Genomic DNA, 17213 nt, shown 5'->3' with positions numbered 1-17213 from the left:
GAATCTCTGGATTTCCGGAGGGACACAATCTCCTGCCACATCAGCACTAAGATAAGATTTATCTCACTTGTCTTATTGAAAGATATTTATCAGACTCGAGTCAACATTTGAACAATAAATTTGTTTTTGTTCAAGATATTACACACTACAGAGTTGGGCATTCTTCGATCGAAAAAAAATACCAAAGGGCTGGTCCTGTCTTGAATTTACTGGACCTACTCTGAAACCACCGGCCAGTGTCAAGAGGAAAATTATCAAATTTAATCTGGGGTCGCACTTTTATTTTGTTCTTAATTTATTCCATTGACTTGCAAAAAGTGCCTTGAATGTTTCATTTCATTGTACTGTTGTTGATTTGTGTATTTTATATCATTTTAATGTTTGTTTTTGTGTGTTTTTGTTTGTCCACAGTTGCTGTCCTGTAGCATAAGATTAATTTAAAAACACTATGTAATAATGTAAAATAGAGAGTCTGTGAGCAAACTATTATACATTAAAACTGAGTGCTCATTATATTACAAAAACAAAACCAATTGTGTCTCTTATTCTTTATTCAAAAATAAGTATTCCCACTGGGTGTTTCGTGTCATGCTGCTCTTAAAGCCCCCCCCCCCCCCCCCACAAAGTCAGGATCAGTATCAATGCAAAGTGAGCAGTCAGGTTGGCTCAGTGGTTTCTATCCCTGCCTTTCACCTCTGTGGACCCCGGTTCAATACCCATACCGGAGCCTTGCATGTGAATTGGAAATACACCATACAGCAAGAACAGAGTGCACATGCAATAACAAACTGGGCAGTGAGCCGGTTGGCTCAGTGGTTTCTATCCCTGCCTTTCACCTCTGTGGACCCCGGTTCGATTCCTGGACCGGAGCATTGCATGTGAATTGGGTTCTCAGTCGCTATCTGGTTGCGTTGGTTTTCCCTCGCATCCAAAACTGAAATGTCTTCATTTTGTTCGCTACACAAGATTTGGTGTGATGTTTCCATCAGGATGCTTTGCCGACCACGAAATTCAGATTCATTTATCAGCTAACATCATCAACTTCCTCTTTTATTGTAGCAAATAAAAAGAATTGAAGATAATAGTTTGATCATCTCTGTTCCCTTGTAGATGCAAATGAAGGGAAGGCAAAGTGCGACCGCAAAATATGGTAAAATGTTAAATTAATCAAACTATCCATCCAATTAAAATAAACTCGCTGGTTTCTCGCCCCCTAAAAACACATAATATGGGTAAACCTCACGAAATATTCTATACTAGACAGATATGAGAGCCAAATAAATGGGATTTTGTCCAGAGATGGGCCCTGGGACTTGAGCAGAGGATAAAAGTTCAAGAGTCAATGAATAATTTCCCCTTTACTGTAAAAAGCTGTTAGAATTCTAAGTATATTCATGTATTTTTGGGAAATATTTAGCATTCTGCACTAAAATGTTGTTGGAGTTCATGTATCGGCGGTAGGGTGCACCCATAAAAACTGTCATATTTTGAACTACAGAGGGCGCACAACCGAATAAATTGGAAGTAAAGAGGGCATGTGTATCTTTTGTGCATAATTTGATGTAATCGTGTGGACTTTGTTCTTGTGCAACTATAGCATTAACAGCTGATGTTTCTGGGGGTTTGCTGAACATTAATGTGCCTTTAGATCAAACGTCTTTCAAAATGAATCGCTTAGAAGCAATTACCGGTCACCTAACCGTGTCAAAACGGTCTGCAACTCCATGTGTAGTGCCGTGTGAGACGTCTGCAGCTGGAGCGAGTGCTGCTGGAGCAGTCGCCGGGACTTCGTGGGTTCCAGCCCGGGCACCTTTGCAGGACGACGTGGTGGTGGTTTGTGCTAAACGTACTCCAATTGGTAAAGCAAAACGGGGCTCATTCAAGGTAAGAACTGTTATCTTATCAATGCTTTGAATTTTAATACAGTGATATTAATATAATTATTTGTAACAGGGAACAGTCACCAGTGTCCGTGTCCGGTATCACTTTTTCAGCTTTTTTAGGAGGTTTTAATTGACGAAGAAGAGAACAAAAACCAACTAACTAAACAACAACAGCCTACAATGTATTCCTATATACTTTCCTACTCCTAGAATTATGAGGTTCGTTCCGCTATCTGAGACGACCGGAACAGACCTCAGGAGTACACTCATGACACTGACTGAGGTAAACCATAGAATTGAGGTTTGTTGCGCCATTGTCTTGTTGAGGAGACAAAAGCGGAATATAGCGGAATATCTATTCCTAAAGTCTACTCCTAGAACTACGAGGTTCATTCCGTAGCATCTCCACATGGAGACGATAGTGGATAACAAACCACGAGTCATAGTTCTAGAAGTAAATTGAACAACTGAAACCCATCTACCGCCATTTAATTAGTCTACATGGCAGCAGTGTACTGTAAGTGTTTGTCCAAATAAGACGAAAAGTTGTGACTAGGCTAGGGTACTACTACTACTACGACTACGTTGTTATCGCTGTTCCTACCTATAATCAGAAACAACTTTGACTTGTGAGTCCCAATTTGGAGTCCCATTGCGCCTAGTTGGCAATAGAGAGCTTAAGCTTGCTTCTTCAGCTTCTTCAGAAGTGGTGGACAACAAGCTGCTGCATGGCCAGGCCGCTGGGGCGTCACCAAGCCATTAGTCACCCCCGACTCGACTGGTTATAACATCTAAACATATTTATTTATTTATTTGCATTAGTTATTCATTCAGGCTTTAAAAACATCAAAAACACACAGCAGCAAAAACTGGAAAACTAAACATAGTCAATATTCACTAACTAGTCAGGACGTACAGGACGGTATAAATAACGATCATGTCAACAAACCTAATTTAGTATGTCGCATTTCGCATTAATTCGTTCCTCTCTTCTTTGTTGTAGGACACTAAAGCTGATGAGCTCTTGTCTGCAGCATTCAGGGGAGTCCTCGATGAAACCAAAATATCTCCTGCTGACATCGGAGACATCGTTGTGGGAAATGTTCTTGCTCCAGGGGGAGGGGCTTTCATGGCCCGGGTCGCACAGCTGCTCAGGTTTGTCTTTGTCTGAGCTTTGTTTTATTAAATAAAAAACCACAAGGGAAACTGACTGGGTAAATTTTAAATAATTTGGGGTTGAAAAAAAAATGTCTAGAGCAGGATTTGGACCGACGACCTCTGGATTAATGTTCCGCACTTTATCAACTGAGCTTTGTGCGGGGGTCTCAGCTCAGTCAAAAGCTATAACCGTTAGCAGGCCGGTATGCTTTGTTTGTGAAGGGGCAAGGGCATCAAGGCATTTTCTCCTTGGTAAAGGGCACCCTATGGGGAAATTGTAAATTTCTACTAAAGAGCATTTCATGGGCACCAAGGCAATGACCAGGGGCCATGGAGGCAATCGCCTTTGTTGCCTCTGTGAACTATCAGGCCTGCGTTAGCTGCTGTGTGGCCAGGGGTCAAACCACAAGAAAACTGACTGGGTAATATTTTTTTTAGATATCTTTTTTGAAGGGTCAATATGTCCGTTATGTACCCCCACTACAGTTTGTATGTTTATTTATGTTTATATTTGTTTAAATGATTTTTTTTATTATTTTATGTCATTTTATATTTCTTTTTAGCGGCATCCCAGAGACCGTTCCAGTCAACACAGTGAATCGTCAATGCTCCTCTGGATTACAAGCTTTCATGAATGTTGCTGGAGGAATTAAGAACGGAGTCTACGATATGGCGATTGCAGCCGGGTGAGTACACTGTAATAGGGTTGTCTTTATCAAGCTTGAAGTTATTACCTCCTCCTGATGCTACTCTTTAAAGGAACGTTACAGAATTGGTAAGAAAACAAAATCACGAAGATCACCTATTTACATAAAACTTACACGGTCTAATGATGATGATAGTTGAAAACATCCCTTGAAATATTTCTGTCTGAAATGTCATATTTGATGAGAAATAAATATTCTAACTTCGCATTTGGAGTTTATCTCTCAGTGCTCAGTGGGCGTTTTATTCATTTTTCTTTTTGCATCGATGCCATGCAAAAATGGGATATCGGTTTTCACTATTTTCTTGTGACCCAGATGGTCAACCGATCTCAAACTTCTACAGGATTGTCAGTTGATGTATTTGGTGAATTACATAAAGTACTTACACTACCAGCAACTGTTTGGTTAACAAAAACCAATTCTGTAATGTTCCTTTAACTGTATAAGACAAATTTGTATACGTCCCCTACTGCTGTCACATTTGGACCAGAGTTTCTGCGTGTCATTTATAGATAAAGTGCAGAAGCAGATTGTTTTAAAGCTTGTTGGTCAAGAGTTGGGACCAACGTTACAACCGTTTTCCCACCATAGGTCTGTAGCTATCCTCTGTCTTTTCTATAGATTATTTCATGGTAAATGTACCACCAGTGTGTCCATCCTAGATTCTCCTATCAGAATGTTTGGGCTCGAAACTAGGCTTTCTGCTTCTTCTCATCCATACACTCTTGCTTTGCCGAGATGTAGAACAAGGAGCCATTCCACCAGCTTTATTCCATGTACTGCATTTCTTCGGAACTCCTTGCCTGGTGCATGTTTCCCTCCATCCAACAATCTAGACTGTCTTAGGAAAATCAATTCCTACATTTGCGGCAGCTCCCCTGAGTTATTTTCATCTTTGATAATTTGTTTCTTGTAGCCATTACCAAGAGTGGCTTTTAGCACTACCTTCACAACTGTTCTAGGGCACAAGTGTCATGACCGGGATTCAAACCCACACTCCTCTGCCGACAACACCAGAGCTTGGAAAGGGTCTGATGAACTAAACCGCTCGGCCACGACACGTCACAAAGTAGACTTTATCCGGCACACACTTTTGAGAGAGCACAAACATTAGAGCAGTGTGTAAAGACATGCCCTCAACACGCCCAACACTTAATTTAGTGAAAGCTTTCAAGAACTTTTGATAAGCTTGTTGATGTTGGTATAAATGTACTCAACAACTAGTGATGTATTTTGTCCTGCTGATATTTCTTGTCTGCTTTGTATCTTTAGAGTTGAGTCAATGTCCAGGATGCAACAAGGCCAAGAAGGCAACGATATCAACCCAAAGGTGTTTGAGCATGAGATGGCTAGAGATTGCCTCATCCCAATGGGGTAAGATTTTTTAGTTTTAATACAATTTCTTTTAAAGGCACTGGACACTATTGGTAATTACTCAAAATAATTATTAGCATAAAAACATACTCGGTAACAAGCAATGGAGAGCTCATGATAGTATAAAACATTGTGAGAAACGGCTTCCTCTGAAGTAACATAGTTTTTGAGAAAGAAGTAAATTCTCACTAAAATATTTGAATTGAATAAAAGACCTCAGCTGAGGTCTCCAATTCAAGGCATCTGAAAGCACACAACTTGTGCGACAAGGGTGTTTTTCTTCCATTATTCTCTCGCAACTTCGACGGCCAATTGAGTCCAATTTTCATAGGTTTGTTATTTTATGCATATGATGTTAAGATACACCAAGTGAGAAGACTGGTCTTTGACAATCACTAAAGGTGTCTAGTGCCTTTGAAGGAACATTACAGAATTGGTAAGAACAAAACTTGTATAACTATAAGATCACAGACTTACATAAAACTACCACGGTCTAAAGATAATGATAGTAGAAAACATCCCTTGAAATATTTCTGTCTGAAATGTCCTGACGAGAAATAAATAAAACTAATTTTCCGGTTTGAGCTTATCGCTCAGTCAGCGTTTTATTCATTTTTTGTAAATCGATGTCATGCAAAATGTGTAATCGGTCTTTCAGAATTTTCTTGTGACCCAGATGGCTGAACGATCTCAAACTTCTACAGGTTTGTCAGTTTATGTATGGTGGATTACATAAAGTACTTACACTGCCAGCAACTGTTTTGTTAGCAAAACCAACTCTGTAATGTTCCTTTAAGCCATCCAACTGTCTGGCCATTCAATATCATCCAAAAAACAATGGTTTTGAATGATAGAATAGATGCACAATGCCATTCTGCATTATGAAACCATGTTTATGAATGCATCCACACAGTATACAGTTAACCCTCCTACTGTCTGTCCATTTAACATCATCTACTGTGGTTTTGAATGATACACTATGCCAGCCTGCACTATGATACCATAATTATGAATGAACCCACACAGTATACAGTTAACCCTCCTACTGTCTGTCCATTTAACATCATCCACTGTGGTTTTGAATGATACACTATGCCAGCCTGCACTATGATACCATGTTATGAATGCATCCACACAGTATACAGTTAACCCTCCTACTGTCTGTCCATTTAACATCATCTACTTTGGTTCTGAATGATACACTATGCCAGCCTTCACTATGATATCTTGTGGTGATTGCATCTACACAGTATACAGTTAACCTTCCTACTGTCTGTCCATTTAACATCATCTACTGTGGTTTTGAATGATACACTATGCCAGCCTGCACTATGATACCATATTATGAATGAACCCACACAGTATACAGTTAACCCTCCTACTGTCTGTCATCTACTGTGGTTCTGAATGATACACTATGCCAGCCTGCACTATGATATCTTGTGGTGATTGCATCTACACAGTACAGCTAGGTACACAGTGCTCAGCTGTGCCACCAGACGTAATCTGCAAATCTGAATACTTCCAAATGGTTGGTCAAATACTACTGGAATTAAACTCATTTTGGGAATTGTATTCTTTTGTGCAGAATAACATCAGAAAATGTAGCGGAGCGTTACGGAGTTACGCGAGAGCAGCAAGACCAGATGGGATATGAGTCTCAGATGAAGTAAGTAAACAACTTCTGAATAAAGACTTTCTTTGTACACCATCAAATCACAGATGGCGAAAGTGTGGAGTTAATGTGGCTATTTATCTTAGTGTACACTTTTCTTTGTAAAAGCTTTTCATTATCTTTCTTTGACAGAGCTGCAAGGGCCAAGGCAGAGGGTCTGTTTAAAGATGAGATCATTCCAGTTCATACAATCATTGAAGACAAAGATGGAAATGAGAGAGAAATCACCGTAAGTTATTTCATTTAATTTTGATTTGATTTAATTTCATTTTAATCTGATTGTGAAGACAAGAGCCCCTTTCACACGAGAATCAAAAACTAATGACCACCATTTTGGGCACCAGTTGTCTGTCCCACAGGTTGCATGCGATACCATGTCGACCATTCACACTATCACACACATCATGTTCCCAACGTCCCTCTTTTATGTCTGTGGTGATTAAGTCACACGGATTCATTTTACTTGACGCAAATTTATGATTTTATTACACCAATGCACTCTGATGGCTCAGCCATCAGAGCACGAGTTCAATGCTAGACCCATCAGACACTATATGCAACTAACCAATGGAAGAGGTTAGGTCGAAGATGAGGAGTTCTTTCGTTTCATAATTATGGTGATAAGTTTTCTTTAATCCGTTCCATTGGTTTCCTAGGTAACTGAAGATGATGGGATCCGTCCCCAGACAACTCTAGCTGGCCTTGCTAAGCTTAGAACCGTCTTCAAGAAAGATGGAACCACTACTGCAGGTAACCCTAACCCTAGCCCTACCTTCCCCCTCATCCACAGGGCCTTCAGCCCAAAATTGGAACCAGACCAGATTTTTCTTTGCAAGGCCAGAATCAAAAAGAAAAAAAAGGATGTTTACTGAGTTTACTTGTAAGATGCTAAAGACACTGGTCTTTGGCCCAAGACACTGTTGTTGGGCCCATAGTATTTGCCAGAGGGTTGTCTGGGTGTCTTTTGGACACACCAGGCCTGACGCTCACTGAGGCAACGGATATGATTGCCTCTATGATGCCCTCTGGTCATTGCCTTGGTGCCCTTGAAATGCTCCTGTAGAGATTTACAATTTCCTCATAGGGTGGGCTTTAACAAGTAGGAAATGCCTTGGTGCCCTTGCCCTTTCAAAATGAAGCTTTCAGGCCTGGGACACCATGTTTTGTATGCCATTTGCTTGTAAATGTATTGTAAGTGGACTATTTGGACACAATTTTTTTTTTTTTCAGCAAATTTTAACACCCTTTCACCACATGCTAGCTAAAATATTGCTTGAGCTTGCAGTGCAGTATGAATGTTTAAGTTCTTGTTTTGACGTTTGTTTTTCGACCAACAGGAAACTCAAGTCAAGTGAGCGATGGAGCAGCTGCTGTCTTGGTTGCTAAGCGGTCAGCAGCTGAGAGGGCGGGGCTACCGGTCCTTGGTTGGCTCGTTTCATTTGCAGTCGTAGGGGTGCCTCCAGCAGTGATGGGTATCGGACCAGCATACGCAATTCCCGAGGCCTTGAAGAAAGCTGGGTTGACCGTTGATGATATTGAAGTGTTTGAGATAAACGAAGCTTTTGCTAGTCAGGTAAATTGATTAGGGTGTGAAAAAATGCCTGAAAATGTTAACAAGGCTATAATATAGCCTTGTGAACTTGTCAAATTAGGGCTGAATATTTTTACAAGGCTATGAACTTGTCAAAATTTGGCTGAAAATGTTTACAAGGCCTTGTAAACTTGTCAAATTTTGGCTGAAAATAATTAATAATTATAGCCTTGTAAACTTGTCAAATTTTGGCTGAAAATAATTACAAGACTATAGCCTTGTAAACTTGTCAAATTTTGGCGGAAAATGTGTACAAGGCTATATATATAGCCTTGTAAACTTGTCAAAGTTTTGCTGAAAATACTTATAGCCTTGTAAACTTGTCAAATTTTGGCTGAAAATTGTCATATTTTGGCTGAAAATAATTACAAGGCTATAGCCTTGTAAACTTGTCAAATTTTGGCTGAAAATAATTACGAGACTATAGCCTTGTAAACTTGTCAAATTTTGGCTGAAAATAATTACAATATAGCCTTGTAAACTTGTCAAATTTTGGCTGAAAATAATTACAAGGCTATAGCCTTGTGAACTTGTCAAATTTTGGCGGAAAATTATTACAAGGCTATAGCCTTGTAAACTTGTCAAATTTTGGCTGAAAATAATTACAAGGCTATAGCCTTGTAAACTTGTCAAATTTTAGCTGAAAATAATTACAAGGCTATATATAGCCTTGTAAACTTGTCAAATTTTGGCTGAAAATAATTACGAGACTATAGCCTTGTAAACTTGTCAAATTTTGGCTGAAAATAATTACAAGGCTATATATAGCCTTGTAAACTTGTCAAATTTTGAAGAAAATGTGTACAAGGCTATAGCCTTGTAAACTTGTCAAATTTTGGCTGAAAATAATTACAAGACTATATAGCCTTGTAAACTTGTCAAATTTTGGCGGAAAATGTGTACAAGGCTATAGCCTTGTAAACTTGTCAAATTTTGGCTGAAAATAATTACAAGACTATAGCCTTGTAAACTTGTCAAATTTTGGCGGAAAATGTGTACAAGGCTACAGCCTTGTAAACTTGTCAAATTTTGGCTGAAAATAATTACAAGACTATAGCCTTGTGAACTTGTCACATTTTGGCTGAAAATGTGTACAAGGCTATAGCCTTGTGAACTTGTCAAATTTTGGCTGAAAATAATTACAAGGCTATATATAGCCTTGTGAACTTGTCAAATTTTGGCGGAAAATTATTACAAGGCTATAGCCTTGTAAACTTGTCAAATTTTGGCTGAAAATAATTACAAGACTATAGCCTTGTAAACTTGTCAAATTTTGGCTGAAAATAATTACAAGGCTATAGCCTTGTAAACTTGTCAAATTTTGGCGGAAAATTATTACAAGGCTATAATATATAGCCTTGTAAACTTGTCAAATTTTTGCTGAAAATACTTATAGCCTTGTAAACTTGTCAAATTTTTGCTGAAAATAATTACAAGACTATAGCCTTGTGAACTTGTCAAATTTTGGCTGAAAATAATTACAAGGCTATAGCCTTGTAAACTTGTCAAATTTTGGCTGAAAATAATTACAAGGCTATATATAGCCTTGTAAACTTGTCACATTTTGGCTGAAAATACTTATAGCCTTGTAAACTTGTCAAATTTTGGCTGAAAATTGTCATATTTTGGCTGAAAATAATTACAAGGCTATAGCCTTGTAAACTTGTCAAATTTTGGCTGAAAATAATTACGAGACTATAGCCTTGTAAACTTGTCAAATTTTGGCTGAAAATAATTACAAGGCTATAATATATAGCCTTGTGAACTTGTCAAATTTTGGCGGAAAATTATTACAAGGCTATAGCCTTGTAAACTTGTCAAATTTTGGCTGAAAATAATTACAAGACTATAGCCTTGTAAACTTGTCAAATTTTGGCTGAAAATAATTACAAGGCTATAGCCTTGTGAACTTGTCAAATTTTGGCGGAAAATTATTACAAGGCTATAGCCTTGTAAACTTGTCAAATTTTGGCTGAAAATAATTACAAGGCTATAGCCTTGTAAACTTGTCAAATTTTAGCTGAAAATAATTACAAGGCTATAGCCTTGTGAACTTGTCAAATTTTGGCTGAAAATAATTACGAGACTATAGCCTTGTAAACTTGTCAAATTTTGGCTGAAAATAATTACAAGGCTATATATAGCCTTGTGAACTTGTCACATTTTGGCTGAAAATAATTACAAGACTATAGCCTTGTAAACTTGTCAAATTTTGAAGAAAATGTGTACAAGGCTATAGCCTTGTAAACTTGTCAAATTTTGGCTGAAAATAATTACAAGACTATATAGCCTTGTAAACTTGTCAAATTTTGGCGGAAAATGTGTACAAGGCTACAGCCTTGTAAACTTGTCAAATTTTGGCTGAAAATAATTACAAGACTATAGCCTTGTGAACTTGTCACATTTTGGCTGAAAATGTGTACAAGGCTATAGCCTTGTAAACTTGTCAAATTTTGGCTGAAAATGATTACAAGACTATAGCCTTGTAAACTTGTCAAATTTTGGCTGAAAATAATTACAAGGCTATAGCCTTGTGAACTTGTCAAATTTTGGCTGAAAATAATTACAAGGCTATATATAGCCTTGTGAACTTGTCAAATTTTGGCGGAAAATTATTACAAGGCTATAGCCTTGTAAACTTGTCAAATTTTGGCTGAAAATAATTACAAGACTATAGCCTTGTAAACTTGTCAAATTTTGGCTGAAAATAATTACAAGGCTATAGCCTTGTAAACTTGTCAAATTTTTGCTGAAAATACTTATAGCCTTGTAAACTTGTCAAATTTTTGCTGAAAATAATTACAAGACTATAGCCTTGTGAACTTGTCAAATTTTGGCTGAAAATAATTACACTTGTAAACTTGTCAAATTTTGGCGGAAAATGTGTACAAGGCTATAGCCTTGTAAACTTGTCAAATTTTGGCTGAAAATAATTACAAGACTATAGCCTTGTAAACTTGTCAAATTTTGGCGGAAAATGTGTACAAGGCTATAGCCTTGTAAACTTGTCAAATTTTGGCTGAAAATAATTACAAGACTATAGCCTTGTAAACTTGTCAAATTTTGGCGGAAAATGTGTACAAGGCTATATAGCCTTGTAAACTTGTCAAATTTTGGCTGAAAATAATTACAAGACTATAGCCTTGTGAACTTGTCAAATTTTGGCTGAAAATAATTACAAGGCTATATATAGCCTTGTGAACTTGTCAAATTTTGGCTGAAAATAATTACAAGGCTATAGCCTTGTAAACTTGTCAAATTTTGGCTGAAAATACTTATAGCCTTGTAAACTTGTCAAATTTTGGCTGAAAATAATTACAAGACTATAGCCTTGTGAACTTGTCAAATTTTGGCTGAAAATAATTACAAGGCTATAGCCTTGTAAACTTGTCAAATTTTGGCGGAAAATGTGTACAAGGCTATAGCCTTGTAAACTTGTCAAATTTTGGCTGAAAATAATTACAAGACTATAGCCTTGTAAACTTGTCAAATTTTGGCTGAAAATAATTACAAGGCTATAGCCTTGTAAACTTGTCAAATTTTTGCTGAAAATACTTATAGCCTTGTAAACTTGTCAAATTTTTGCTGAAAATAATTACAAGACTATAGCCTTGTGAACTTGTCAAATTTTGGCTGAAAATAATTACAAGACTATAGCCTTGTAAACTTGTCAAATTTTGGCGGAAAATGTGTACAAGGCTATAGCCTTGTAAACTTGTCAAATTTTGGCTGAAAATAATTACAAGACTATAGCCTTGTAAACTTGTCAAATTTTGGCGGAAAATGTGTACAAGGCCTTGTAAACTTGTCAAATTTTGGCTGAAAATAATTACAAGACTATAGCCTTGTGAACTTGTCAAATTTTGGCTGAAAATAATTACAAGGCTATATATAGCCTTGTGAACTTGTCAAATTTTGGCGGAAAATTATTACAAGACTATAGCCTTGTGAACTTGTCACATTTTGGCTGAAAATGTGTACAAGGCTATATAGCCTTGTAAACTTGTCAAATTTTGGCTGAAAATAATTACAAGACTATAGCCTTGTAAACTTGTCAAATTTTGGCTGAAAATAATTACAAGGCTATAGCCTTGTAAACTTGTCAAATTTTTGCTGAAAATACTTATAGCCTTGTAAACTTGTCAAATTTTTGCTGAAAATAATTACAAGACTATAGCCTTGTGAACTTGTCAAATTTTGGCTGAAAATAATTACAAGGCTATAGCCTTGTAAACTTGTCAAATTTTGGCGGAAAATTATTACAAGGCTATAATATATAGCCTTGTAAACTTGTCAAATTTTTGCTGAAAATACTTATAGCCTTGTAAACTTGTCAAATTTTTGCTGAAAATAATTACAAGACTATAGCCTTGTAAACTTGTCAAATTTTGGCTGAAAATAATTACAAGGCTATAGCCTTGTAAACTTGTCAAATTTTGGCTGAAAATAATTACAAGACTATATATATAGCCTTGTAAACTTGTCAAATTTTGGCGGAAAATGTGTACAAGGCTATAGCCTTGTAAACTTGTCAAATTTTGGCTGAAAATAATTACAAGACTATAGCCTTGTAAACTTGTCAAATTTTGGCGGAAAATGTGTACAAGGCTACAGCCTTGTAAACTTGTCAAATTTTGGCTGAAAATAATTACAAGACTATAGCCTTGTGAACTTGTCACATTTTGGCTGAAAATGTGTACAAGGCTATAGCCTTGTAAACTTGTCAAATTTTGGCTGAAAATAATTACAAGACTATAGCCTTGTAAACTTGTCAAATTTTGGCTGAAAATAATTACAAGGCTATAGCCTTGTGAACTTGTCAAATTTTGGCTGAAAATAATTACAAGGCTATATATAGCCTTGTGAACTTGTCAAATTTTGGCGGAAAATTATTACAAGGCTATAGCCTTGTAAACTTGTCAAATTTTGGCTGAAAATAATTACAAGACTATAGCCTTGTAAACTTGTCAAATTTTGGCTGAAAATAATTACAAGGCTATAGCCTTGTAAACTTGTCAAATTTTGGCGGAAAATTATTACAAGGCTATAATATATAGCCTTGTGAACTTGTCAAATTTTGGCGGAAAATTATTACAAGGCTATAGCCTTGTAAACTTGTCAAATTTTTGCTGAAAATACTTATAGCCTTGTAAACTTGTCAAATTTTTGCTGAAAATAATTACAAGACTATAGCCTTGTGAACTTGTCAAATTTTGGCTGAAAATAATTACAAGGCTATAGCCTTGTAAACTTGTCAAATTTTGGCTGAAAATAATTACAAGGCTATATATAGCCTTGTAAACTTGTCACATTTTGGCTGAAAATAATTACAAGACTATAGCCTTGTAAACTTGTCAAATTTTGGCGGAAAATGTGTACAAGGCTATAGCCTTGTAAACTTGTCAAATTTTGGCTGAAAATAATTACAAGACTATAGCCTTGTAAACTTGTCAAATTTTGGCGGAAAATGTGTACAAGGCTATAGCCTTGTAAACTTGTCAAATTTTGGCTGAAAATAATTACAAGACTATAGCCTTGTAAACTTGTCAAATTTTGGCGGAAAATGTGTACAAGACTATAGCCTTGTGAACTTGTCAAATTTTGGCTGAAAATAATTACAAGGCTATATATAGCCTTGTGAACTTGTCAAATTTTGGCGGAAAATTATTACAAGGCTATAGCCTTGTAAACTTGTCAAATTTTGGCTGAAAATACTTATAGCCTTGTAAACTTGTCAAATTTTTGCTGAAAATAATTACAAGACTATAGCCTTGTGAACTTGTCAAATTTTGGCTGAAAATAATTACAAGGCTATAGCCTTGTAAACTTGTCAAATTTTGGCGGAAAATGTGTACAAGGCTATAGCCTTGTAAACTTGTCAAATTTTGGCTGAAAATAATTACAAGACTATATATAGCCTTGTAAACTTGTCAAATTTTGGCTGAAAATAATTACAAGACTATAGCCTTGTGAACTTGTCACATTTTGGCTGAAAATGTGTACAAGGCTATAGCCTTGTAAACTTGTCAAATTTTGGCTGAAAATAATTACAAGACTATAGCCTTGTAAACTTGTCAAATTTTGGCTGAAAATAATTACAAGGCTATAGCCTTGTAAACTTGTCAAATTTTTGCTGAAAATACTTATAGCCTTGTAAACTTGTCAAATTTTTGCTGAAAATAATTACAAGACTATAGCCTTGTGAACTTGTCAAATTTTGGCTGAAAATAATTACAAGACTATAGCCTTGTAAACTTGTCAAATTTTGGCGGAAAATGTGTACAAGGCTATAGCCTTGTAAACTTGTCAAATTTTGGCTGAAAATAATTACAAGACTATAGCCATGTAAACTTGTCAAATTTTGGCGGAAAATGTGTACAAGGCTATAGCCTTGTAAACTTGTCAAATTTTGGCTGAAAATAATTACAAGACTATAGCCTTGTAAACTTGTCAAATTTTTGCTGAAAATAATTACAAGACTATAGCCTTGTGAACTTGTCAAATTTTGGCTGAAAATAATTACAAGGCTATAGCCTTGTAAACTTGTCAAATTTTGGCTGAAAATAATTACAAGGCTATAGCCTTGTAAACTTGTCAAATTTTGGCTGAAAATAATTACAAGGCTATATATAGCCTTGTGAACTTGTCAAATTTTGGCGGAAAATTATTACAAGGCTAAAGCCTTGTAAACTTGTCAAATTTTGGCTGAAAATAATTTCAAGGCTATAGCCTTGTAAACTTGTCAAATTTTGGCTGAAAATAATTACAAGACTATAGCCTTGTAAACTTGTCAAATTTTGGCGGAAAATGTGTACAAGGCTATATATATAGCCTTGTAAACTTGTCAAATTTTTGCTGAAAATACTTATAGCCTTGTAAACATGTCAAATTTTGGCTGAAAATTATTACAAGGCTATAGCCTTGTAAACTTGTCAAATTTTGGCTGAAAATAATTACAAGGCTATATATAGCCTTGTGAACTTGTCAAATTTTGGCGGAAAATTATTACTATATAGCCTTGTAAACTTGTCAAATTTTGGCTGAAAATAATTACAAGACTATAGCCTTGTAAACTTGTCAAATTTTGGCTGAAAATAATTACAAGGCTCATAGCCTTGTGAACTTGTCAAATTTTGGCTGAAAATAATTACAAGGCTATATACTTGTAAACTTGTCAAATTTTGGCTAAAAATGTGTAAACTTGTCAAATTTTGGCTGAAAATAATTCCAGCCTTGTAAACTTGTCAAATTTTGGCTGAAAATAATTACAAGGCTAAAATAATTACAAGGCTATTATAAGCCTTGTAAAACTAACAAGGCTATATATATAGCCTTGTGAACTTGTCAAATTTTGGCTGTAAACTTGTCAAATTTTGGCTAAAAATGTTTACAAGGCCTTGTGAACATTTTCAGCCAAAATTAGGCAACTTCACACATTTTCAATAGAACAGGCCTATTTGGCAAAATTGACAATAACTGTCTTTTTAACAGAAATTGTGACAAAATTTACATAAAATGAAAGGGTGCATTGATTAGTAGGCCTATTTGTTAAGTACTGTCAGTGTCAATGATGGAATCATGGAGTTAAGTGTATTTTAATTAGTAATTTTGTTCCTCTCTGTTGTCTTCCAACAGGCAACCTACTGTGTACAGAAGCTTGGTATACCCATGGAGAAGGTGAACCCCCTGGGTGGGGCAATAGCTCTGGGGCACCCTTTGGGGTGTACCGGGGCTCGACAGATTGCAACACTACTCCATGAGCTCAAACGACGAGGCAAGAGGTAAAGATCAATCTGATAGTCTTTGCGTGTGAACAAAAAAACATCTGGTATCATCATTGAGTTGTTCCAATATTTGGATTGCATTCCGCGTCATCGACAGCCATCTTTGATGTTTTAACAAGGGAAAAGTGCCCACACATGCACTTTCCCCTTGTTAATACATCAAAGATGGCGGTTGATGATGCGTATTGCAATCCATCTATTTTTTGTAACATCACTGTCTTGTAAACCGCCTCAGTTGGTGAAACTCCAATTGAGCTGGTCGTACGCAATAGTACCTACATTTCTGAAACAAAACTAACTTACTTTGTGTACAGTTTGTCCAGACATTTTTACTGAAAAATACAAGTCAAAATATCAACATTAGCCTAGTCATCGCCATGGTGATACAGAAATTAATACATTCAAGGGCTAACAAGCATTATAAGGCTGTATTCGACATGTCAGCTATGGCTACGACTGTTGCTTAGAAGGTACAATACTTAAACATGGAAATTCTAGCAGTACATGTAGACGTCGTTGTAGCTGCCAGTTCAGACACAGTCTCAAGCCCGGTTCATACTTCATGCTAATGCGAAGACAATTTTGACGTCACAGCTCTGTTTTCACTGCTGCGAATGTTTTGCAGGAGTTGAGCACATCTAAATCTTTTGAATTATTTGTTGTGAATTTGTGACATCAAATTTTGCATCGCATTTGCAGGAAGTACAAACCGGGCGTTTTGACTAGGGCAACAAGCTACACATTCAATTCCTATAATATGTGTTCGTTTGAATGCACAGAAACTCATCTTCAACAGGCAATTAATATATTGCTTCCAGAGTAACATTTTTTTCACTTTGTGGAAAACAGCTGTCAATTTCACATGTCATCAAAGATTTTTAAAAACATTTATAGAATGTTCTACAAGAAGTTTTAACCAATTGTTGTTTTTGATGTTTTCAGATCGTATGGTGTTGTATCCATGTGTATTGGAACTGGTATGGGAGCAGCGGCTGTATTCTACCACCCAGGACCACAGTAAAAAAACACTTACAGGGCCCA

At 36.4% G+C, this 17213-nt stretch overlaps 1 protein-coding gene across 1 annotated transcript; it reads left to right on the top strand.

Annotated features, from left to right (window-relative positions):
• Positions 1–1536: 1536 nt before the first annotated feature.
• LOC117299903 (3-ketoacyl-CoA thiolase B, peroxisomal-like) lies at positions 1537–17209 on the top strand. The gene is made up of 10 exons (XM_033783494.1): positions 1537–1884; positions 2887–3038; positions 3605–3727; positions 5021–5122; positions 6711–6791; positions 6930–7026; positions 7454–7547; positions 8135–8370; positions 16024–16169; positions 17115–17209. The coding sequence occupies exons 1-10, from the start codon at positions 1666–1668 to the stop codon at positions 17191–17193; spliced, it is 1329 nt and encodes a 442-aa protein (XP_033639385.1). The 5' UTR covers positions 1537–1665; the 3' UTR covers positions 17194–17209.
• Positions 17210–17213: the final 4 nt, after the last annotated feature.

Source organism: Asterias rubens, chromosome 15 (assembly GCF_902459465.1).
Source record: "Asterias rubens chromosome 15, eAstRub1.3, whole genome shotgun sequence".
Lineage (NCBI taxonomy): Eukaryota > Metazoa > Echinodermata > Asteroidea > Forcipulatida > Asteriidae > Asterias > Asterias rubens.
Note: the sequence above shows the minus strand (reverse complement) of the source record. Positions and strands in the feature narration are given on the sequence as shown.